Genomic DNA, 26,604 nt, shown 5'->3' on the forward strand with positions numbered 1-26,604 from the left:
TCTTCCATCGGGGATAACCCAAGGAAGAAGGAATCAGCAAAGCAGCTGTCGAAAGGGTGGTGTCACTCAAACTCCATATGAACTCATCAGTGCTGTCATGACTGTGATGGCAACCGACAAAAAGGCATCCTAATCCACATTAGTAAAGGCCCCCTGACAGGGTGCCCAGGTTAGCGATGCTGGAGAAAAGGTAAGATGATCATAAAATGATCACTGTCACACAAATTGTCAAGAACTCCTCATTAAATGGAGGGGAGGAATCCACGGCTACAGATGGAAAGATAAATGGGCGCAAAAGTGTTGTGTGGCACACCGAAGTGTGTGGGGGTTTCACTGTTGAGCAGGCAGAAATCTAGCCTAGTCAGCAAGTCTTCAACAAGGAGAAGAAATGGGGGAGAGAGCTGTTGAAGGAGGGATAGAAGAGCACGAAGGAGGCCAGTATGGGGAGAGATAAAAGTTACATATTGTTACCACAGAGTCTAAACGGATCCAAATGGCCACCCCTTCTAGCACAGTATGAAAAGGAACCCAGGAACTAATAACATCCATGTGGACCACAGTCACCATTGGAGGCTCACAAAGGGCCAATCTGATTCCTTTCATTAGAGGACAGTAGTACAAGAGGCTGGATGGCTGTTGAATAGGCCGCAATCAGTCAATGTCTGTTACTAGTAAGGACACAGTGACATCTGTGAATGTAAAACCCCAATTGAGAGGGAGGGGGCAACACCACGTGGAACATCGGAGATGGGCATCATCCTGAAACTTACACATCTTTCTCACCTTCGAAGGTTGAGAGGAGGTGTGGGCATGAAGTGAGCATGTTGCAGCAATATCAAAGATCTGAAAGGGAAGGAGTGACCTTGAGGCCCACAGAGTGTGGGTCCCAAGTCCAACTCTAAGTAACAGGTTTCTTTCGTGGAGACGCTGGGGAGGGACGTTCTTAGAGGGAGCGCCAGTCCCAGCAGGTGTCAGAGAAGAGGATTTCCTCTCCGGTTGAGGATAAGGTGTGGTTCTGTGAAGGGAATGGGAACCACCAGAGCGGAGGAAAAGGAAGAGGGACAGGATGGAGGTAAGGAGGAATGAGAAGGTAAGGATGCAACAGAAGCAAAATTAGACATTAAAGATACCAGGTGGATAAGGTTGAATTTTTGTTAGGCCACTGACTAGGACAGGCAGTTGAGAGTTTTGAATTCCTGGATGTTCCTTTCCTTTTTATAAATTGGATAATCCAGTGAGTGATGAAATGTATGCCAGCAAAGTTCACACAATTGGGTGGTGTGGTGCAAGGATTCTCCCCATGGAGGGGACAGCCACAGTCATTGCAAATAGGAGTTGCCTCACTTCGTGAAGACATGTGACCAAACAGTGGCACTGGAAACAGTACATGGGAAGTGGGATATGGGGCTTCATGGCACAATGGTAAACCATAACTATGACATTTTCCAGAAGGTTGTTCCCACCAAAAGCAAGCATGAAAGCACTGGTATCAGTGTTATTTTCTTTAGGACCTTTCTCGACTTGCCAAACAAAATGTACACCACACCAGATTAATGATGAGTTCCTCGTCAGATTGAAGAAAGAGGTCCCTAGGGGAAGATAATGTCTTGGGTCATATTTAAGGACTGGTGAGGAGTGGTGCTCACCGCGATGGCTCCTAAGCGCTCGCAAGCACAAAGTTACAAGCCAAGTGACTGGCAGAAAAGGGTTTGATCAGTAGGGAAGCAGATTGTGTCTTACTAAATGAGTCAGCTGCATCAAACCAGTCTCAGGACTGAAGACCACAACAACAACAAATAGTCAACTTCATCTTTGATATTTTCTGTAAGAAAAGAAGGGTTTGGTAGCAGTGGAAGTCACCCCATCTATCCTGGAACAAACAGGTAGCAGAGAAAGGACTTCATGCTAAGCCAATGGGTCTGGCCATCTTCCCTAGATGTGGCCTAGGAAGGGAAGACCAAGGAGAAAAAGATCCTGTCAGAAGAAATGGCTGTGGAAGAGCGTATGGAGCTTAGCATGCTTCAGGTGAGGAGTGCCCACCCTGGTACCATGCATTCCCATCAGGTGCTCACTCCGTGGGTGCCACACAGCTGCGGCATGGGCTAGCTGGGACAGCAGTTGTTGCCGGAGTTCCAATGCCTCAAAAAAATGAGCAGCAACTCCTACACATACACAAAGCGGGAACAGCTCAGGTACCAGAAGTGGGATCCCTGTGTTGACAGGGGGCTCAGTCATTTGGGTACATAACAGCTCCACCACACAGAGTGGCTACATGTTCTGGTGACCTAGCAAGGAGGAAGTTAGGTCTACAGAGGGAAGGAAGGGGGGAAGGTGGGATGGGAGAGAGGAACTCACAACAGAGATATTAGGGAGCGAGTGCTTCCCCAAATGACTCCCACTATAGGAGCAATTTTGAAAGTGACGTCAAATTCCAAGGAGGGTCAGATAAAAAAGGGAGAGTGGAAACAAGAGACACAAGACAAAAGGGAATAGCAGAACTGAGGAAATAGCCAGATTGTCATATAGGGAACCAGGTGCAGGGGGAGGGAGGGGGGATCTGGGATGGGAAGGACTGGATATGGGGAAGGGAATGAAACTCAGGAGAAAAGAAAGGCTGCAATAGCTCAGGGCCTCACGCACACCACACATGTATCCACAAATGAGCTGTGAGCCCCCGAGATGAAATGTTCAGTGGGACTCATGTTGTGTGCTTGAATTGTCCACAATGTTCTTCAAACAAATCATGAACAATTGTGGCACAGTGACATGGCGCATTGTCATCCACAAAAATTCCATCACTGGTTGGGAACACAAAGTTCATGAAGCATTGCAAGTGGTCTCCAAGTAACCGAACATAACCATTCCCAGTCAATGATCACTTCAGTTGGACCGGAGGAACCAATCCATCCCATGTAAACACAGCCCACACCATTATGGAGCCATGACCAGCTTGCACAGTGCCTTGTTGACAACCTGGGTCCATGGTTTCATGGGGTCAGCACACCACTCGAACCCTACCATCAATTCTTACCAGCTGAAATTGGGACTCATCTGATCAGGTCATTGTTTTTCAGTCATCTAGCATCCAACCAATAAGATCACAATCCCAAGATAGGCACTGCATGCAGTGACATGCTGTTAGCAAAGGCACTCACATTGGTCATCTGTTGCCATAATCCATTAACACCCAATTTTGTTGCACTGTCCTAACATATGTTTGTCATACATTCCACACTGATTTCTGCAGTTCCTTCATGCTGTGTTGCTCATCTGATAGCAATGACAACTGTACACAAATGCCACTGCTCTTGGTTGTTAAGTGAAGGCCGTCTGCCACTGCATTGTCAGCAGTGAGAGGTAATGCCTGAAATTTGGTATTCTTGGAACACTCTTGAGACTGTGGCTCTAGAAATATTGAATTCCCTAACGATTTCTAAAATGGAATGTCCCATGCATCTAGCTCCAACTGCCATTCCGTGTTCAAAGTCTGTTAATTTCCATTGTACAGTCATAACCACATCAGCAACCTTTTCACATGAATCACCTGTGCACAAATGACAGTTCCACCAATGCACTGCCCTTTTATACCTTGTGTGCATGACAGTACAGTCATCTGTATATATGCATATTGCTGTGTAGAAAACTATTTTTTTGGTCACTATGAAAAGTTTAATACTATTTGCATTTTGTTGGGAACAATATTACGTTTAACATCTTTGTTTCACAGTTTGAATTCATTGTTGGTGAAACATATTTCTGCAGTACAAACCACATTATCAAAAACATTAAGTTCTACTTGAGAGGAGCAGATGGACGACTTTATTTCATTATCTGAGATGAGAGCAGATATAAGATGAACTAATCTGCACCAAAATTAATACCATAGGCTAAACTCTCTCCTTATCACTACACACATCTAAGAGATGTTAAGCACAACTAACCACACGTTATCTTTGCCCGACAACTATTTGTTATGTTACGATAATAAAAATCTTACCTCTGCTGAGATATGTTGTTGAGGCTGCTCCCTAAGAGGAAACAAATCAAAAACAATTGTATTAGTGGATATGTTTTAAGAGTTCCAACTAAAGCAAACTACAAAGTCAAATATGAAGATCTGCACTTAAGGATTATGGAAGATACAATGCCATCTTTACAGACTGAACTTTTATATACTATGTAAAATACAGGATGGTCTACGATACGTACATGGAGATAGGTTACTATTCACGAAACAGAGGAAGTGGATGGACACACAGAAAAATGAAGATGCATAAGACAGGAATTTGAGAGCGATAAGCAAAACGAGTATGCTGCAGCACTGTAGCAGTGTAAGAGTGCACATGCAGCATACACTGACATGGAGGAATGGATTGGGTAGGAGAAACAATAGAAGTAGTGGAGAATGCGTCAAGAGAATATGGGTGCAGGATGAGCAGAGTTAGAGTCCCAGGACAGGGGTGGCAGTGGATGTGGGAGAGGGGACTAGCAGAGACCAAGGCAAGGAGGATTACAGGATATAATGACATGTTACAAAGACAACTCTGATCTATGTAATTCAGAGAAGATAGTGTTTGGGGAAAGCATCCAGATGGCACGATTTGTGAATCAACCATTGAAATCAAACACATTGTAATCAGTAGTGTTTTCCACCACTTAGAGGTCAACTATGACGTCGGCCACAGTTTGGTGGTGGCCATTCTTCTGGGTAGATAGCTTGTTGTGCATTCAACCCACATATAATGCTGCTCAGAAATTGCAGCAGAGCTGGCATGTGGCATGACAGCTTTCACACGAGGTCCTGTCCTAGGGGCCTTAACTTCACTCATCCTGTCTCTGTACTCTCTTCCACATATTCTGACATTCCACTGCAATCTCCCCCACAATCCACTCTTCTGCATCATCACGCACTCCACACGTTCATCTGTGCTGATGCCCAAGCCGCATTCTTATCCTGCCTCTCCCTTTTGGATTCCCATCATGCAGCTGCTGTGCCCCCAGCCAGTCATCAACCATATGTCCCCAACACTCCTCCACAATCCCAGCCCCCTTTCTCCCCTCCCCCATCCTATCCTATACAACTGCTCACTACAGTCAAGCTGCAAATCCAGGACAGTGGATTCAGTGGACACACTGTGTGTGTGGGGAGGGAAGGGGGGGGGGGCAGGGGGGGGGAGAGGGCGGGGGCGCTCTACAGCGTGCACAAAAGCTAGCAAAGCTCTCAGTTTCATTTATGAGCCATTCAACGACTCAACCCCTTTAATACCCAGAGACTGCATATTTTTTACTCTTAAATTATTGAGAACTTTGAATTTTGGTATGCAATTCTCTCAGCTTCTCACGTTAGTCATTACCCTGGCAGCTCTTTTCTGTATGATAAATTCACCTCAAAATCAAAAATATCTAACAAATATCAAAGGAACTAAAGATGATGATCAGTACAGCTCGAAACAACAGTATGATAGTACACGAGCTACACAACACCATTAAAAATAAGATAAAAACATGAGACAACAAAAATAATTGCACTCCAGATATATCAACGTATAACAGTAACACACTATGCACACTTATGCCACAAACTCATCACATTACAAATACAAAATGGCACACCATAGCATAACACAACCAGCTCAAATACAAAGTTAGTAACATGAAGAAACAAAGAATTAAAATATCCTTTGAGACAAATAGCAAAAATTGTGTTGAAGAAAGAAACAAAGCCAAACAGATAATTGCAGCAACCAAGAAGAAATCGTGGGAAGACTTTGGAAACAGGTTGGAGACTATGGGTCAAGCTGCTGAAAAACCATTCTGGAGTGTAATTAGCAGTCTTCGAAAGGGAGGTAAGAAGGAAATGACAAGTATTTTGGACAGGTCAGGAAAACTGCTGGTGAATCCTGTGGATGCCTTGGGCAGATGGAGGGAATATTTTGAAGAGTTGCTCAATGTAGGTGAAAATGTGATCAGTAATGCTTCAGATTTCGAGGTAGAATGGGATAGGAATAATGATGGAAATAGGATCACATTTGAGGAAGTGGAAAAAATGGTCAATAGATTGCAGTGCAATAAAGCGGCTGGGGTGGATGAAATTAAGTCGGAACTCATCAAATACAGTGGAATGTCAGGTCTTAAATGGCTACACAGGATAATTGAAATGGCCTGGGAGTCGGGACAGGTTCCATCAGACTGGACAAAAGCAGTAATCGCACCAATCTTTAAACATGGAAATGGAAAAGATTGTAACAACTACAGAGGTATCTCTTTAATCAGCGTTGTGGGTAAAATCTTCTCAGGTATTGTTGAAAGGAAAGTGCGAGTATTAGTTGAGGACCAATTGGATGAAAATCAGTGTGGGTTTAGGCCTCTTAGAGGTTGTCAGGACCAGATCTTTAGCTTACGACAAATAATGGAGAAGTGTTATGAGTGGAACAGGGAATTGTATCTATGCTTTATAGATCTAGAAAAGGCATATGACGGGGTTCCTAGGAGGAAGGTATTGTCTGTTCTACAAGATTATGGAATAGGAGGCAAACTTTTGCAAGCAACTAAAGGTCTTTACATGGATAGTCAGGCAGCAGTTAGAGTTGATGGTAAATTGAGTTCATGGTTCAGAGTAGTTTCAGGGGTAAGACAAGGCTGCAACCTGTCTCCACTGTTGTTCATATTATTTATGGATCATATGTTGAAAACAATAGACTGGCTGGGTGAGATTAAGATATGTGAACACAAAATAAGCAGTCTTGCATATGCGGATGACTTAGTTGTGACGGCAGATTCGATTGAAAGTTTGCAAAGTAATATTTCAGAGCTAGATCAGAAATGTAAGGACTATGGTATGAAGATTAGCATCTCCAAAACGAAAGTAATGTCAGTGGGAAAGAAATATAAATGGACTGAGTGCCAAATAGGAGGAACAAAGTTAGAACAGGTGGACGGTTTCAAGTACTTAGGATGCATATTCTCACAGGATGGCAACATAGTGAAAGAACTGGAAGCGAGGTGTAGCAAAGCTAATGCAGTGAGCGCTCAGCTACGATCTACTCTCTTCTGCAAGAAGGAAGTCAGTACCAAGACTAAGTTACCTGTGCAATCTTTCGACCAACTTTGTTGTATGGGAGTGAAAGCTGGGTGGATTCAGGTTACCTTATCAACAAGGTTGAGGTTATGGATATGAAAGTAGCTAGGATGATTGCAGGTACTAGTAGATGGGAACAATGGCAGGAGGGTGTCCACAATGAGGAAATCAAAGAAAAACTGGGAATGAACTCTATAGATGTAGCAGTCAGGGCGAACAGGCTTAGATGGTGGGGTCATGTTACACGCATGGGAGAAGCAAGGTTACCCAAGAGACTCATGGATTCAGCAGTAGAGGGCAGGAGGAGTCGGGGCAGACCGAGGAGAAGGTACCTGGATTCGGTTAAGAATGATTTTGAAGTAATAGGTTTAACATCAGACGAGGCACCAATGTTAGCACTGAATAGGGGATCATGGAGGAACTGTATAAGGGGGGCTATGCTCCAGACTGAACACTGAAAGGCATAATCAGTCTTAAATGATGATGATGATAATGATGACAAATAGCAAAACACAAAAGAGATTAAAAACCATGATATATGAGAACAATAAACAAAATACTCTAATAACATATGACTTGAAACTCAAACTACATTGGAAAAAGAGCAAAAAATTTTAATATGAGATACAAAGGACATGTAAGGGAATGTTAGCCACTTCACATATGCAAAGCATCTAATAGGAGAAAAAAAAAGAAAAAAAATATATCACAGTTGGATAAAAACAGACATGGCAGTTTACAGGATAATAACAGAAAAAAGTGAATTCTCATGCTCCAGGAAAAGTAATTCATACAGATGGAAAAAAAAATGAAAATATGCTCAGTGGCCAAAAAAGTAATAACAGAAGAACAGTATCTGTATTACTAAACAGCCTGTTGTGACACATGTATCCAGTTGCAGGTTGCCTATCTAACGACTTCCAGGGGCAACAAACCTCTCTCTCTCTCTCTCTCTCTCTCTCTCTCTCTCTCTCTCTCTCTTTTCAGTATTTCTTACAACTGTTAACCAAATTCAAAAATTTAAAATGCTGTCATAATCTACTCATTAAGAGGCATAATCTTACATTATAGGTCTAATGCAGTATGACAAGTATTACAGCAAGAAACTGTGTACCTATACGTGTCTTGAGGCAGTCTAAAGGTGCATTTACACCTGTGAAACATTTTGTGCACATTAGGCACATGTGACCACTGCACAAAGAGGCAATGAGGTGCTTGCACAAGAGCAAAGTCATGCATACCTCTGAACTGTGCACACAGGTAACCGCACGCAGGCACAGCAGTCTCCCCATCCCAGGAGGAGAAACACATGCAATTGTTTTCTGCAGTTTTCTCCATTTGGTGCTATGTTTTACTGTGTCCTGCTGTTGAAAGACTCAGTTTTTAGCACACATTCAAATTTCCCTTCATATTAACAGGCTGGCTAAGTTGTCCAGTGAGAAACACACAAAATTTGAACAGTATCATTGTTAATTTTATCTCATTTTTTCTAGCTTGTTAATTCCATGGATTATACTGACAGAGTGAGGCTAATTAATTGTCTATAGATCCTCACAAATAAGAACAACCTGGAAACAACAAAGGCAAATCAGAACAAAATAAAAAGCCTTTGTTCGTACTTCCAATAAAAACGTATTGAAGAGGAGTGATTCTGGGGCTCTTGATGTGTCAGAGCTGTCCTGGTTGCTTTACGATTTGCTTTCATTCATAATTAGTTTGCGTCGATAAGGGAAAATAAAAGAACATTGAGCTCTATCAGAAATGTGTGACCATAAAATCCTTTTTCATTTACAAATGGAATTAGAAACTCAGCATCTAATGTCTGGTATTTCTTCATGAGCCACCAGCTGGAATCTGTATGTTGGAGATCCATATACTGCTGAAACTGTGCCGTTCTATGCTTCACAGATATGAACTCCCATTGCTCCCAGCTCAGCCATTGAATCAAATTCATCACAGAAGCAATAAAATTCCTGATGTGTCAGACTCTTTCTAATCCCTCAGTTGATTTTATGGTTCTTACTTTTCTCTTTAAAGTTTTCTTCTGTTAAGAATTCATTATTATGATTATGATACACATTTTGCAACATAAATAAAATACATGTAGTGGAATATTCTTGACCTTTTCATTGCAAATGTTAAGGACCTAGCAAGTGTTTTGTTCCCAACAGTAAGTCTTATACAGAGGTTGGACAAAAATACGGAAACACTGCAATAAATTCATGCTCAAATCTAAACGCAAATGCGAGCCAAGCCTGAAGGTTGTGCTGTTGTATTTGACCACGAACAACTCCTGTGTAATGTCCTCTATGCATTGCAAGTATCAGTTGTGGTAGGGACCGATGACCTCAGCAGTTTGGTCCTTTGGGAATTCACACAGTTGTGGTCAGTACAGTATTGTCTGTAACTGTGAGTGCATTATGTTGGAGCTAAGTGAATTTGAATGTGGACAAATTGTTGGTGCCTATATGGTGGTTGCTTCCGTAACCAAGGTAGCCAAATTGTTTGGTGTTTCATGAGGCACCATATTGAAGATTTATCCCATATACAGGAAAAGTGGATGAAAGTGTGTGTTAGAGTGATCATGACGGATAGTCACTGAAGGGGACTGTGACAAAAATTAAGAGGATGACAGCAACAGAAGTTACTGTACAACCAATGTCACACTCAGGAACCATGTCAACACCAAACAAGATGAAGGGAGCTCCATAAGCAGGGAATTTCAGGGCGAGCTCAAATTTCAAAACCACACACCAAATGTCAATAACAGAAAAACATGGTGCAGAAGTCAAAGCGCAGTGGAAGAAAGTCATTTGGTCAAATAAGTCTTGTTTCACAGTGTTTCCAGTTTCTGGCTGAACTTACATCTCAAAATTGACACAGGACGGGAGGGGTTGGTGATGATTTGAGGAGCCACATCTTGGTATTCCATGGGCTCCGTATTTACTCTGCAAGTTCACAATACTGCCAAGGATTGTTTGACTGTTTTGGCTGATCAGGTGTATCCTAGGGTCAATATTTGTTACCTCAATGCTGATTCAGTGTTCCAAGATGACAGAGTCCCTGTGCACACAACTCACATTGACCAGGACTAGCTTTATGAGCATGAGAATGAATTGTCACATATCCTCTGACGACCACGATCATCACATCGCAATGCTATTGAACCTTTGCAGTATGCTTTCAAGAGAAGGTTGCGTGATTGCTATCCACCTCCATCATTGTTACCTGAACTTGTCATTATTTTGCAGGAAGAATGATATTAGAGTCCATTAAAAACCATACAGGACTTGTATTTATCCATTCCGAGATGACTGGAAGCTGTTTTGAACGCCAATGTTTTTCCTACACTGTATTAGACATGATAATGTGTTGTGTTTGTGGTGCTTCTATATTGTTGTATGACCCCTGTGCGTTAGGTGGTACTCACCCTGCCTTTACACAGTGTTTACACTGGCAGCCAGCCCATGCCTTGCCAGAATCATTCAAAATTTTTAACATTTCCAGTGTGAGCCAGTGAAGCTACACTTCACTTTCTGCAGTACACATCTGTTTTTAACAAGAGTCGCTGCTCAAGCTAATTTTTTTGTTGCAGAAAGAAGAAGTTCCTTTACTTTTCACAGTTGGTGAGGAAAAATTACAAGTATTGTAATCATATACATGAAGATTTGTTTTATCTGACTGTTACTGAAATGGACATTTACTGAGTCCATCAATTTTCTAGTTTTGGAGCTATAAGGAATTAAACAGCCATATCTTCTTACATCTTTTAATTATTATTTCAGTTAAAATGGTGAAATCTAAATGGAAACACCTCTGAGAGAGTTACAGAGAAGAACTTAAAACAAACCTTGGGACAGTGAGATTAGGTGATCCAGGGAAAAATCCATCATAACACAATTCCACTTGGTCTTGATTTCACCACATGAATTCCTTAAAAGGTGTTTTAATTCCACAACTGATGCATATCTCCTTGTCAGTGGAAACAGAACCACTGAGCCAAATGAGATTATATGAAGACTTTTCAATTTTCAGTCTGTGTCACAAGATGAAGATCATTCTGAGAGGTCATTATTAGCTCCAGTTGATGAACTGTTGCAATTGCCAAGTACCGCATCATTAAGATAAAAGAAAAAAAAAACTTGAAACAGAATTTTAGCAGCTCAAAAAAGACAAATTAGCTTTGATGAAGGCACACCAATAAGATGACACTTGTTACTTCCTGAGGAGTCTCTGGAGTGTGATAAACATCCTTCTTCTACAAAGGCAAATATTTGTAAAACTTACAATACAAGAAGTTCTGTATAATGAATGGGATGATGTAAGTCTGTGCAGAGTTTTCCTTCAAAACAGTGAGTGTACACCAATTCATCTTACTTAGTCATATACAATTTTTCTTCTGCTCTTATACTCCCTCAAAAATTTGTCTGTATGAAATTTTTCTTGATTGTTCTGCTGCAGATTTGGGAGAGTACTATGGTTCATTACATAATATGAATACCTTTATTATTACCTTTATTACCAGTTCTATGTCATTCACCAGCCACAGCTGGACAGACAGCATCAAGATACAACATTATCAAAATACATGAATACAACTCTACTATGATAGTAATTTAATACTGCAAGACATATTTAAGTTATAAATTAGATTACAATAATATCACAACTATAAAATAGATACAAGTATATAATGAAATTTAATGCAACAGTTGCTGTTGGAGTCATGGAACTGAGCTGCAGCTCAAGTAAACACTATGCTATAACTAGAGAAGAATTCTTCAATATTGTAGAAGGGTTGCTATTTTAGCTTACACAAAACAGTAGTTTTAAACTGCTTCCATGGTAAAGACTGAATGTGATCAGGTAGAGCATTAAACAATTTTAGGGCCACCTTTGGGAAGCTGCTTTGTGTCTCTGCTAATTGACACCTTGGCATGTCGATACTGCCTTTGTTGTGAGTGCTGTATTTGTGAACTTCATTTCTCTTTCTGTAAATATCATGGTTTCTCTTTATGTGGAAGAGGCAGCTCAATATATACTGCTGACTGTAAACAGTCAGAACTCCTAACCTGGCGAAAATTGGTTTACAGTGGTCTTTTTTTGGGGGGGGGGGGGGGGTCCTTGAAATAATGATCCTCATTGCTTTGTTTTGTAGTAATAGCACATTCTTGCAGCCTGCAGAATGGCCCCAAAACAACAGACCATAACTGATGTGGCTGTGGACCATTGCATAGTACACAGTTAGAAGGTACTGTTCTGGTACTACACTTTTCAGTTTCCTCAAGAGGTACAGGACCATAACCTCCTATTTCTTCTATGCTTCGAACCTTGACGAGTTACAGTATTGTTAAAACAATTCCAACAAAACAATGAAGTCATTTTTATGTAATATGGCTCAGACTGATTGCCAGTGAACAACTGGTGACTGCACCTGTGTATTTATGAACATTAGCTGTCAATGAGTGGAAATTCTTTTGACAGTGCTGAACAGTCAGTCAAAAAACTGGTTCTGACTGCACAAGGAGACAACACTACAGCTTTATCGATTGACCGTGATTCATTTAATTAGACTGCAGTGTTTGATGCCAACTAAATGCACCCATTATTCTTTCTGTTAAAATAAAAAATAAATAAAATACAAAGTGGAAACAGGAACATTTTGTGTATTAACTATTTTAGATGCAGAAACATCCACAAAATGTGCTTCTATTTGTGCATCTTCCATTTGTCAACTCCAGATAGAAACCAATTAAACAGAAGGTCACAACCTTTTATTATAGTCAATCCACAGCAAAATCTCACCTTACGTGAATTTAATCTCCCCTTCTACTTTCATATATGAATTGTACACTCAACTTCAAGAAAAATTTGTATGTATTTGGAGTTTCCTGAAACACGGATAATTAAAATCACATGAGGATACAATAATAGGCCTGCACTGGTTGTAGTAATTTGTTTTTCTATCCTGCAGTGTTCATGACAATGCCCTAAACCTGTGCAAACTCAGTTGGCTTGCACGTGCGGCACTGACACTATTTAATAACTTGAATTTACTTGTGGATGAAGACAGATATCAGTGTCACCATCATTTCAAAAATGTTTTTGTACCTTTATCAACAGTGAACTCACAATAACGCGTAGTCCAAAGCGCTCTGAAAAATTGTACATGCAGCTTACCATTTGCTACAAGATACATAAATCAAGTGCACATGCTTGATAAATAGCATCATTTCATATTTATGGTTATGGCTTATGAAAAGGTAAATGATTTATTAAGAAGCTGACACTCCACCCCATGTGAAAAATCATACACTATTGGCCATTAAAATTGCTACACCACGAAGATGACGTGCTACAGATGCAAAATTTAACTGACAGGAAGAAGATGCTGTGATATGCAAATGATTAGCTTTTCAGAGCATTCACACAAGGTTGGCGCCAGTGGCAACATCTACAACATGCTGACATGAGGAAAGTTTCCAACTGATTTCTCATACACAAACAGCAGTTGACCGGCGTTGCCTGGTGAAACGTTGTTGTGATGCCTTGTGTAAGGAGGAGAAATGCGTACCATCAAGTTTCCTACTTTCATAAAGGTCGGATTGTAGCCTATTGCGATTGCGGGTTATTGTATCGCGACACTGCTGCTCGCGTTGGTGAAGATCCAATGACTGTTAGCAGAATATGGAATCGGTGGGTTCAGGAGGGTAATACGGAACGCCGTGCTGGATCCCAATGGCCTCATCTCACTAGCAGTCGAGGTGACAGGCATCTTATCCGCATGGCTGTAACGAATTGTGCTGCCACGTCTCAATCCCTGAGTCAACAGATGGGGACGTTTGCAAGACAACAACCATCTGCACGAACAGTTCGACGATGTCTGCAGCAGCATGGACTATCAGCTCGGAGACCATGGCTGCGGTTACCCTTGACGCTGCATCACAGACAGGAGCGCCTGCAATGGTGTACTCAACGACGAACCTGGGTGCACGAATGACTAAACGTCATTTTTTCGGATGAATCCAGGTTCTGTTTACAGCATCATGATGATCGCAACCGTGTTTGGTGACATCGTGGTGAACGCACATTGGAAGCGTGTATTCGTCATCACCATACTGGCGTATCATCTGGTGTCATGGTATGGGGTGCCACTGGTTACACATCTCGGTTACCTCTTGTTCGCATTGACGGCACTTTGAACAGTGGACACTACATTTCAGATGTGTTACGACCCATGGATCTACCCTTCATTCGATCCCTGCGAAACCCTACATTTCAGGAGGATAATGTACAAACACGTTACAGGTCCTGTATGGGCCTTTGTGGATATAGAAAATGTTCGACTGCTGCCCTGGCCGGCACATTCTCCAGATCTCTCACAATACGCCAGTCACTACTCTTGATGAACTGTGGTATCGTGTTGTAACTGCAAGCGCAGCTGTACCTGTACACGCCATCCAAGCTCTGTTTGACTCAATGCCCAGGTGTATCAAGGCCATTATTACGGCCAGAGCTGGTTGTTCTGGGTACTGATTTCTCAGGATCTATGCACCCAAATTGCATGAAAATGTAATCACATGTCAGTTCTAGTATAATATATTTGTCCAATGAATACCTGTTTATCATCTTCATTTCTTCTTGGTGTAGCAATTTTAATGGCCAGTAGTGTATTTTTAAACCATATACTTTTTTCAAAATCAATTGAGAAACATTGTGCAACTAAAAAAAATCACATGAAATGGAAAGTAGTCACATTCAACAAACCTTGATTTCCAAAGTAGTCATAACTCAGCAATCTACAACAAATTTTACATACACTTTGAAACATCTAAGAAACTTTTTCTCACTGCCCCCCACCCCAGTCTCCCACAAAATAATCCATGGAAAACGTTTGTCATCTACCACGTTTTTCTGTTCATGCACTAAAACTTCAACAACAGGTATGACATTTTAATTTATTACTTCTTTGCTACTAACTCAATTTGTAACACATTTTACAGACAGTATCCACATATACCACTGAATCTGCCTGCAAAAATACACTGAAGTGCCAAAGAAACTGCTATAGGCAAGCGTATTCAAATACAGAGATGTCAACAGGCACAATATGGCACTACGAGCAGCAATGCCTATATAAGACAACAAGTGTCTGGTGCAGTTGTTACATCAGTTACTGCTGCTACAATGGCAGGTTACCAAGATTTAAGTGAATTTGAATGTGGTGTGATGGGACACAGCATCTCTGAGGTAGCGATGAAGTGGGGATTTTCCCATACGACCATTTCACGAGTGTACCGTGAATATCAGGAATCCAGTAAAACGTCAAATCTCCGACATCGCTGGAGCTGGAAAAAGATAACCGAAGAGAATCATTCAATGTGGCAGTAGCGTAACCCTTCCACAAATTGCTACAGATTTCAATCCTGGGCCGTCAACAAGTATCAGCTTGCAAGCCATTCAATGAAACATGATTGATCTGGGCTTTTGGAGGCAAATGCTCACTCATGTACCCTTGATGACTGCACGACACAAAGCTTTATGCCTCGCCTGGGCCCGTCAACACCGACATTGGACTGTTGATGACGGTCGGACAAGACTAGTTCAAATTGTATCGAGCGGATGGATGTGTACGGGTATGCAGACAACTCATGAATCCGTGAACCCTGCATATCAGCAGGGAAATGTTCAAGCTGGTGGAGGCTCTGTAATGTTGTGGGGCAAGTACAATTGAAGTGATACATCTAGATACGACTTTGACAGGGACACGTATGTAAGCATTCCTGTCTGATCAACAGTATGCATTCATGTCCATTGTGCGTTCCAGTGGGTGTAGGCAATTCCAGCAGGTCAATGTGACACCCCACATGCCCAGGATTGCTACAGAGTGGCTCCAGGAACACTCTTTTGCATATAACACTTCCGCTGGCCATCAAACTCCCCAGACATGAACATTATTGAGCATATCTGGGATGCCTTGCACCGTGCTGTTCAGAAGAGATCTCCACCCCCTCATACTCTTACAGATTTAATGGCAGCCCTGCAGGATTCATGGTGTCAATTCCCTCCAGCACTACTTCAGACATTAGTCGAGTCCATGCCATGTCACATTGCAGCACTTCTGCATGCTCACGGGGTTGTACCAGTTTCTTTGGCTCTTCAGTGTATATCATTGTATGATACAGAGTTCAGAAGACAGGAAGTCATAAAGCCTGAAGTGCATGAAAAATTAGCTTTTGCATACTACAGGATGCATATTACCTAGTCTATAATCATCCAGTGTTTGATAATGAGAGCAGTTTGCGACTTCCAACAAACTTTAAACATAATTTCAAGTCTTTTATAAACTTTTCCTCACTTGCATGATTAATGTCAAATGTTTAACACATTAATTCTTTGCAAATTAATCATACTTCTAAAGTTGTGCTTTACATGGGAGTTTGATTCTTTAATGAATCACAGGTTGGGGTGGGGGTGGGGGTGAGGGAGGGGGAGGGGATGAGGGCGGGGGTGCGGGTGGGGTGCGGGAAGGGAAGGGGAAGTTCCTGGTTCTCACTAACTCACAACTTGTCACAAAGATAAAATATTATTAAAATAAAAAGTACAGATAAACAATTTTTTAAAAAAAAAAAAGGTAAATCTCTCTCTCTCTCACAAACACACACACACACACACACACACACACACACACACACACACACACACACACACACACACACAAAGAGAGAGAAAGAGAGAGAGAGACCATGGTCTCCCATAACTCTCATGATTCCTCTGTAAATCTTAGAGTATGATTGTGGACAGGGATCAGATAGAAAAGTTATGTACTCTGAAATTCATAACTGTCCATATATCAATTGGAATCCTGGATTGTGTTCATCTAGCACATACACAAGAACTAATGGACACACAAACAGAACAGGAAACAGAGAAGTAAGTGATTGAACACATTTTTATAGCAGCAAACAGTAAGATAATTGAAATGTGTTGTCAGGAAACACCAAAATCTCATATTAGAATACACATAGTCAAATAATTATCATTTATTTTGCAGACCACTGGTGATGCCTAATAAGAATAGGTGAAAGATGTTAAAATTATCAGTTTAAAAAGATGAATAAAATTTATTCGTATCTACATGACAAACATACCTGAAGTTCATGTTCAGCATCTTTGTCAGCTTTTGAGGAGGAAACTGTCCCAAGGTTAGCAATGTTCCCAACATCCATTTCTACTTGTCGGTCCACTGTTCAAAGTGTCCTCCAATAAGAGAATAGCACTCCATCCTCATATGCCTACTGCACCTACATCTATACTTCACAAGCTACTTTATGGTGCGTGACAGAGGGTACTTTGGCCTGTCACTACCCCCATTTCCCTCTTCAGTCAAGAATTGTTCGCAGGGACAATGAATGATGGTAAATCTCATTGTACGCTCTAATCTCTCCAATTTTATATTCACGGTCTTTTCTCAAGATATATGGAGGAGGAAGCCATATAATTGTTGACTCTTCTACGAATGTATACTCTCAAACTTTTAACAATAAGCCACACTGTGATGTAGAATGCCACTCTTGCAGCATCTGCCACTGGAGTTGGCAGAGCACCCCCATGATGCTTACTAAATGAACATGTAAAAAATGCATTGTTCTTCTTTCGATCTCCTCAATTTTCTCTATCAATCCCGTCTGGTATGGATCCCTGACTGATGAGCAATATTCAAGTACTGGTTGAACAAGGGTTTTGTAAGCTACCTCTTTTGTGAGTGGACTCCACTCATTGAAGACTTTTCCAATGAATTTCAGTCTGGGATCTGCCTTATCGGTGATTAATTTTCTGCAGTCAGTGCACTTCAAATCACTCTGTATGCATACTCATATATACTTTATGGATCTGATGGATTTGACTGCTTCCAATGATTGTCCTGCAACTGTGTAATCATACAGTAATGGGTCTTTCACCAATTTATGTGCTATACATTTGCATTTGTTTATGCTGAGGCTCAACTGCCCATCCCTGCATCAAGCATCAGTCCTCTGCAGATCTTTCTGCATTTTGGTGCAATTTTCTAGTGTAGCAACTTCTCTATATACAACAGCAACTACCACAGACAGTCTCATGGAACTTCCAGTGTTATCCAATTGGTCATTTACATGAGATGTTATCAAAGGGCAATGGGAGCTTTTGATTTTCTTAAAGAATTTTTATTTCTTCATCAACTTTGTCCCCTTGTAAGTAACCCTCCTCAGACATAATACACTTTTTCTGATCTTGGAAGCACTTCTGGAACTCACTTTTCATTCTGGTGTTCAGCTCCTTCAACAACCCTGTTTTCATCTCATCAATGGTGGCAAAACTACATCCTTCCAAGGTTCTCTTTAATCTCGGGCCATGCTCGACAACCTGAGGCCAAAACATCATGAACAAACAATGAGATGTGAGCAGGAGCATTATCATAATGCAATTTCCATCAGTGGTTTTGTCACAATTCTGGTCATTTTCTTTGTACTGCTTCATGCAAACACCACATAACTTCCAGGTAGTGTTATTTACTGACAGTACACCCAAAAGGCAAAAACTCATTATGCACTGTTCCACTGTAATTGAAGAAAACGGAGAGAACGACATTCACATGTGCTAGTACTTGTCGAATTTTTTTGGTTCTTGGCTCTTTAAGCAATTTTCAATGGGGTGACTGAGCCCTGGTTTCGAAGTCATACACATATACCCACGTTTTGTCAGCTGTTGTAACCTTCTTTTGAAATCCTGGATTGGATCATTGTCAACTTCATTCAGTAACTCCTGAGTGATGTCTACACAACATTTTTTTGTTGCTACAGGTTTCATGCCCTAAACATCTGAAAAAATTGCTTGGAAACAGCCAAAGGTTTTGCTGAAATCATCAGCAACCTTCCTGATAGTGATTTGTCAATTTCCATAACCACTTTCTTTACTTTTTCAACATTGCTGTCAGTAATTAGGTGCTATGGTGTCCAGAGCAGACATCTTCAATGTCTTCTCAACCCTCTTTGACACATTTATACCACTTGTAAACCCTTGTCTTAGTCATAGTAGAGTCACCAAAAGCCACAATCAACATTTTGAATAATGTGCTGCACTTTATTCCATTTTCCAAGCAAAATTTAAAGTAAATTCTATGATCCATCCCTTTCCAAAGCAAAAATTTTTCCAAGCATTTGAAAAAACATAAAATTTTCGACTGTCAACAATAAACTAAATATTCAAAACAACTGAAAATGCAAACATACATCAAGAACATGGGAAAAATTTAATGGTCCTATAACATTCCCTTGGGGTATGCCCGAAGTTACTTTTGTGACTGAAGATGTCTCTCCATCGAAAATGATATGCTGTTTTCTGTTGATTGTTTTCCCTACTCTGACGCCGAAAGGCATCTCAGTTGTCGGAAACAAATGCCCACCGCAACGCACACATCTCTTCGGTGCATAACCCACCCTTTGTGCCATCAGATACAACATATTATCTGTTCTCAGTGCCCTTTACTCAATGAGATGTCTTTTTTCAGACCTCAGGCGTTAACTTCTTCTTAGCAAGTTAACATAAAGACATCATAACTTGTCACCGGTAACAGTAGTGGATAGGAATGCTCCATGAGTGAATTGGTGACATTCAAGTAAAAACATAATAACAATCGCACCTTCGACTACTGTTCCTTTGATTTAGACCATGCAGTACTTCTCCACTTGACTCCTGGTCCTTGCCTACTGAATGCAAATGTTGCATGAAGGTTAAACAGTCGCAGATCATCACACGTCAATTCTTGAGACTTTCTGAATATGCAAAATCATTCATGGCAGAGTGATCTTACTTGAAACCAGAAAATTCTTTTCTGACATTAATTATCACATCACACTCACCCCACAGATGATACAAATGTTTCGAGCAGTCTCCACTGACTTCACCCTCCACTAAATTCAAAAGGAACAGTATGACACAGAAGTTGAACCTTTTTCCACATGTGATTCCATTTTATGATGCTTAATCAAACAATCGAAAATCCAGAATAGAACCATGACAATATTATGAAAAGACATTAAGTCTGGCCTCGGTACCAAGAGACAGTGGTCATGTGTCAGTGAGTTCTCTTTGTTGTGCCTGCCTGCAACTCAACATCTCCACTGTATGGTCAGTAGCAATCTACCCTTTTCATACTATTATAATGGTTAATATCATTCATAAGTTTCAAGTATACAAAATCCACTACGTAACTGCAAGGAGTGTGCCATGTTTTGATCACCTGGGCAGATTCCAATCCGCATCAGGAGGTCAATGGCAGGAGCTAATGTTGCGTGTTGTTGGAGGCCTCTGTACAGTGAGGAAACTCTATGGCATAAACTGTTCTGACTTCACAAAGCCAGAAGTTCTTTCATGGATATGTTTCATTCTCTCTCTCTCTCTCTCTCTCTCTCTCTCTCTCTCACACACACACACACACACACACACACACACACACACTCACTCACTCACTCACTCACTGTGTGATGTTTACCCCTAGGTCATGGAGCAGACACATCACTACAACAGTCTGAGCAGAAGACAACACTTTCTCCTGAAACTTTCATGTCCTACAGTAGTGCTGTCATGCAGCTGGTTAGACTTAGAATTCTGAAGGACGGTCAGTTTTATTGGCATCTTAAGTGAACAAACGACTCTGATTTAGTCTCTGCAGTACCAATTATGTGTTAAAGACTACACAAGAAAGATTTAAAGTTAATCATATTGAGCTAGATTTCAGGCAAACTTACACACTACTCAAGACAAAAATTGAAGCAAACCTATTGTTTGTTCCAAATGTTACTCCACTTATTTATCATTATGAAAAGAACCCTTGATCTACCGTTATTTGATCATCTAATTAGATAAGAGACATTTTTACAGAATATAGAGAATAACAAATATTACAAAAATTACATTGGTGGTTATTAACACAGAAATTTAAGAGCATATAGTGAAAATGTCATTTTCAAGGTTTGCACAATGGAATGTATGGAAGTGCTCAAAAATAATTATGTTGTGCAACGTAATGAACTCTAATACTGTAACAGTAATATTATTTAAGAAGCAAGAGTACTTTGTAGCAGACGAAATGATTTGGCACTTTGTGTGCATTTGGTAATTAGTAAAACTAATTTAACAACTATCCATCACATAAAGTCTATTCGCAGAAGTATGGTGTAACTGATTTGCAAACATGGACTGATAATGACAGAACATGTACAGTTCAATTTAGTAATACATACTACACCTGAAGGAAAACTCCTTCACTTACATGAGAATAGCTTATTGTAATTAATTTATGTTGGATTGATTATGTACTTTATTAAGGAGCATTGAAGCATAATCTTAATTCCTACTTCCCTCAGCTCAAGCTGTGGGGAGGGGGTCAAAAAGGGGAAGGGACATATGTAGTACGACAGAATCTTCATTGACATTGCTGTCCTTGGTGGAAAGATATATATTTATTCACAAGACATATTTCAGCATTCTTTTTCTAATTATAATTTGGAAATAACTGCAGATTGATTAGTCTGTGTGTGCTTCATATTAACACAACTTTATGTATCTCATCGGAATGCGACAAATCACTGAACGGGTCACAACAACTCGTTTGGCCAATGACCAGCAACCATGAGAAGGAAGAATAATTTTCTTTTCATTCCCTGTGATCATTATTTAAATACTGTGTAATCGTAAAACAATCATTGTCATTTGTATCTCATACTGAAAGATTGCCTGTCATATGATTTAACATGGATCACAAAAACAACATATTGTAAACGTAAATTTATAATAATGCAAAAAGTGAAAAAAAATGTGCTGTTTGCGAAACATGAAGAAGTTGTATGAATAATTTATTTTGTCAGTTTCCCCATCATTCCTTGAGAAGTGTACACGCAAAAAGCAAAATATCAATATTTTTATGAAGTAACAATATACACAAAATCAAAGGGTATATGTAGGAGCTAGTTGTTGCAACATTATGGAAACATTTGCTACCTCGAAGACTGACAAGGTTTCACATATGATAAATATGTTATTAAAAAAGAAAAGTGAAGTGATAGACCAGTGATGAATACACCAAAGACTAAAAAAATAATCTCGAAGTTCTGAAGTTGAGTCTTACATAAGGTGCTGAGTATAAAGCACACAGCAGTCACAGTTATAACAATAGAGTAAATGAAAAATTAATAGCAGTTATTATACTTGGTTGTATCAATTGTCGCATTTTTTGGGTGCTTACTAAGACACAGTAAAGTAGCAGCATGTTGTAACATGTCAACACGTAGAACAAAATTTGTTCTGAAAATATTGCCACATTCAATTATAGGTGTACATTTTATTATGACTGTTCCATCACTGCAAATCACGAGAAGGAAGATGAGAAGTTGTGCACATTCTTGTCTTGAATTTTGTTCTAGTGTACTGTGTAAAACAAAACAAGCATAAAATATTATAACACTTAAATGTTATTGTAATAATGTGAGATTATGATACCATTAGTCAATTCCATGTTAAGAGCAATATTGATATTAATCTCTCTATGAAACAATCACAAAGATTAAAGAAACCCTAATCTGGCTATCATGCTTACAGTCAGGTACCTTCTAAAAAGTTGCTTATGCTATTACGAAAAAAATTACTATTTTTGCCATACCATTTAGATAATATTTACAGTATATCAACAATGAAAATAAAATTATGGATTACTAAATTTATTAGTATTATAACACAAAACATAAGATAAATATAACTTAGATGGTAAAAGCTTTCATTTATGAGTTAAAAGATCACTTACACTGATAATGTACCAACAAAATTATCATCCCACACCACTTCCTTGAAAGACAGATTATCCAAGTCCCAAGAGCCCGTCTCTTTACCTCGCTGAATTAGTTCCAACAGATTTTTTATGTCATTCTGGAGATTGCTTACACGTGTCTGAAGCTGTTCTTGGGACAGAGTCATGCTCACAAGATTTATCTTGAATAAAAATAAAAAAAAATAAATTACTTATTAAGTTAACAAAAATGTAGGAATATATAAAGCACAAAAGATGTCAGCCGTCAATAACAGTAAATTATTGGTTTTTCAAAAATACAGGCTCCATTGTTACAGTTAAACAATGGCACAAATTATACAGCTTTGTAGCACATATCATAAATTGCATGCCCTAAGCCGAACTGAGAAAAATAGTAAAATAAAGTACAGTTGTATCTGCCCTTCATTCACAATTGCACCTTTTCTTCACCAGGTGTGAGTGTTGTTTGTTTAAGTGTTCCTGATAAATGTTGATGACTAATGAGTGTGTGTAATGTGCTGTCATGTTTGCTTTTGATGATGATGACCATAATGGAAAAAATGAAACCAGGTGATGGCACACAATCTACATCTCTGGAATAGCACCAAGCTCCAAGATTAATGTCCCAATCCAACGGACAGATCACCACCAACAGTGTCACATGCCCTCGCATCATGAGACACTGGGGAGAGGTTTGGAATTTAATCCACAGCAGCCAACAGCACACTGCATACTCAGCAGCTACCCACCCAAACAATGGCCATGTCCAACGTTGCTTATTTTTGGTGACCTGAGGTAAACCACTGTGTTCAATGAGGCAAGACTGTTGATGCAGAAAGGAAGTCATTCATTAATATCTCACAACCTTATATTTTAGGCTCTCAGAATCACATATACTTCCAGACAGCAAATGCGGCAAATTCACATCATTTCCATGCAGACAATAAGTTGTCAATATGAAGAAGTTAGTTTGTAGACTGTTACTCCAATAACCATCTTCACCCTCTCTGTTTCAGTCCCAAAATATTGGGAACTGAAATTTATATATTTACAGATTTTTAACAACATGGTAGCAACAAAAAACACTTGAATTAGACTGGAATCCATGTGATTCCATTGTGCACAGCTATCGTTGAATATAGAGAATGAAGAAAACAACAGCAATCAATCGTGAAATCTGTCGTTTTATTACAGCAGATCTACATCTCAACTATTAAATAGGAATCTTCAGTACATATAACAGGTAACATTATTCCAAAGTGTCAATAAAAAACATTGGTTGGTGTGGATTGTTCACGAGTCTAACATGAGTTCATGTTAGACTCCTGTAGACGCTGTAACAATCAGTTTTGTTTATTACATGACACTTTGGACTAACATCAACTGTTGTTATATGCACTGAAGATGACCAAGTAATAGCTGAAATGTAGATCTGCTGAAATAAAAATAACAAATTTCGCAGTCCATTGCTGTTCTTTTCTGCATTGTCTAGAATAAACTTTGTTTTTCAAAATGCTTACACCATCACAACACTAAATAACAAGTAAGAGTCAGACACATTTCCATCAGCTTTGTCTTAAAAGAAAGTCAACTGACCACAACAAAACACAAAATGTGTATATGAAAAATTTATCATTAAATCCACAGATATACATTATCTGTCAATAGTTGTTTAACAAAGATCTGAAGAGCCTTCAAAATGTGATATCAGTGTGTGTATATGCACTGTTGTGAATACAGATGATTACGGCTCTTAGGGTTGTATGACATCGGGCTCACTGACATGTCTCAGTTTCAGAAATCTTTGAGAGTAAACATCAGATATTACTAATGTTACCAGCACAATGAACTATAAAGAGCACATCTTTTGTTCCCAAATCAAACATACCATGATTTCATAGACAGTGTGTGTCTGAAATCATTTGGCTTTTGTGGATTTGAATGATACAACTCACTGACTGCTGTTTGGATTCCACACTTATATATGAAACATGTGGTTCATATACACACATAACATGAGAGAAAATAGCCCCTCTCCTTCCACCCCCTTTCACTCTCAAAACGGACATCCAGATGTAAATCTTTACTTCTGCTAAAACTAAACACTGCCCAAACAGGCCACGAAGGTCCAATGGTACCGATCGGCCGCTGTGTCATCCTCAGGCCACAGACATCACTGGATGCAGATATGGAGGGGCATATGGCCAGCACACCATTCTCTCAGCTGTATGACAGTTTAACAGACCAGGGCCACTACTTCTCAATCAAATAGCTTCTCAGTTTGCCTCACAAGGGCTGAGTGCACCTCGCTTACCAGCAGTGCTTGGCAGACCAGACGGTCACCCATCCAAGTGCTAGCCCAGCCAGACAGCGCTTAGCTTCGGTGATCTGATGGGAACCGGTATTACCGCTGCAGCAAGGCTGCTGCTTTACTTCTACTAGTATCATCATTTTATGTATCTATTTTGCATACAGTTTCTGTTGAATCACTTTGTTAATAAAAAGTTTTCCAAAACATATAAGGTAATTCCATAGCATGTTGGCTAACTGTGAACAAATATTTATTCTTACTTTACATTCACACGCCGAGATGAGTCTTGTTCCTGAACACTAGACCTTCCCCTCCTCTCATCACTGAAAATATCTGTTTACCATCTATTACATAAATATGTGCACCTTCTTTGCTTTCCTTTCCTCAACTCACTGCTGAAGGCCCATTAATGCTCAACAACTCACAGCAAACTTCAAATGTATTATGCCTTCTTGTTCTGAGAAATCAAACAACATATAATAAATTACTGTTTATATTTTCTCAGTAATTTTTAAATTGTCATTTTGTCTGACAAACTTCTCACACATAAATTTCTGTCACACGAAGAGCAACCAAGACCTCTTAGGCTACTCAAAAACCACAGATTTCTGGCAGAAACAATTTAAGAATCATTCACTACAAGATGAAAAATGAAATAACATTTTTTTATTTATTAAATAACACAAATTTTCCTAGCCCAGTGCTGTTTTTTCAAGGAGACTTTTTTAATAACTCTGTGTGCACACGTTTCTGGTTACAATATGAAACTAGTACTTTAAGTAAGATTACTGTTTGACATACCAGTGTTACAAAGGTCAAAAGTGACTAACATAGCTTTTCCACAAGTTGTGAGGGTAGCATTAACAATATCTTTACCAGGAATCAGCAGCTCACTTCCAGGGCTGCAAATACTGCAATACTGCAAATGCTGAAAATACTGTCAAGGGGTCATGAACAGTCTGTTTCATGCTTCTGTGAGGGCAGAAACATGTCTGTCTGCACTCCAATAATAATTAGCTGGCATAAATGCTTTTACTGAATTATTTTAGTGTTGAGGACTGTGAAGCGATTGGTAGTAATTTTCAAGAATACTGGTTACTTTGTGATGGTGAATTTGTTAACGGGGAATTCCTATAAAGGTTAGCATCACAAACTTTGTGAGAACTGATCGAAGTAGCTAATATGAGCAATAACCATGCTTCAAACTACATGCAATTAAAATAGGGTGATTTACTAACTTCATTTTGTGAATTACAATAAACAAAACTAAAAAAGGCACAATTTGCCTCACCTTTTACGAACAATAGTTCCCACTGGAGGAAGCAAACCACAGGCTGGATATAAAGTATACGATAATAACCCCTTCCCACCCAT

At 39.7% G+C, this 26,604-nt stretch overlaps 1 protein-coding gene and 1 pseudogene across 1 annotated transcript in view; both read right to left on the bottom strand.

Annotated features, from left to right (window-relative positions):
• Nucleotides 1–26,604, bottom strand: part of LOC126188442 (centromere-associated protein E-like) — a 618,456-nt gene that overhangs the window by 569,071 nt on the left and 22,781 nt on the right. The window contains exons 3-5 of the mRNA XM_049930047.1: nt 22,917–23,101; nt 3,981–4,028; nt 3,770–3,863 (exon numbers count right to left, since the gene is read on the bottom strand). Coding sequence (XP_049786004.1) covers nt 3,770–3,863; nt 3,981–4,028; nt 22,917–23,101 — 327 coding nt within the window. The remainder of the gene's footprint in view (nt 1–3,769; nt 3,864–3,980; nt 4,029–22,916; nt 23,102–26,604) is intronic.
• On the bottom strand, nt 25,231–25,348 carry LOC126189117 (5S ribosomal RNA; annotated as a pseudogene).

The sequence above is a fragment of the Schistocerca cancellata genome, chromosome 5 (assembly GCF_023864275.1).
Source record: "Schistocerca cancellata isolate TAMUIC-IGC-003103 chromosome 5, iqSchCanc2.1, whole genome shotgun sequence".
Lineage (NCBI taxonomy): Eukaryota > Metazoa > Arthropoda > Insecta > Orthoptera > Acrididae > Schistocerca > Schistocerca cancellata.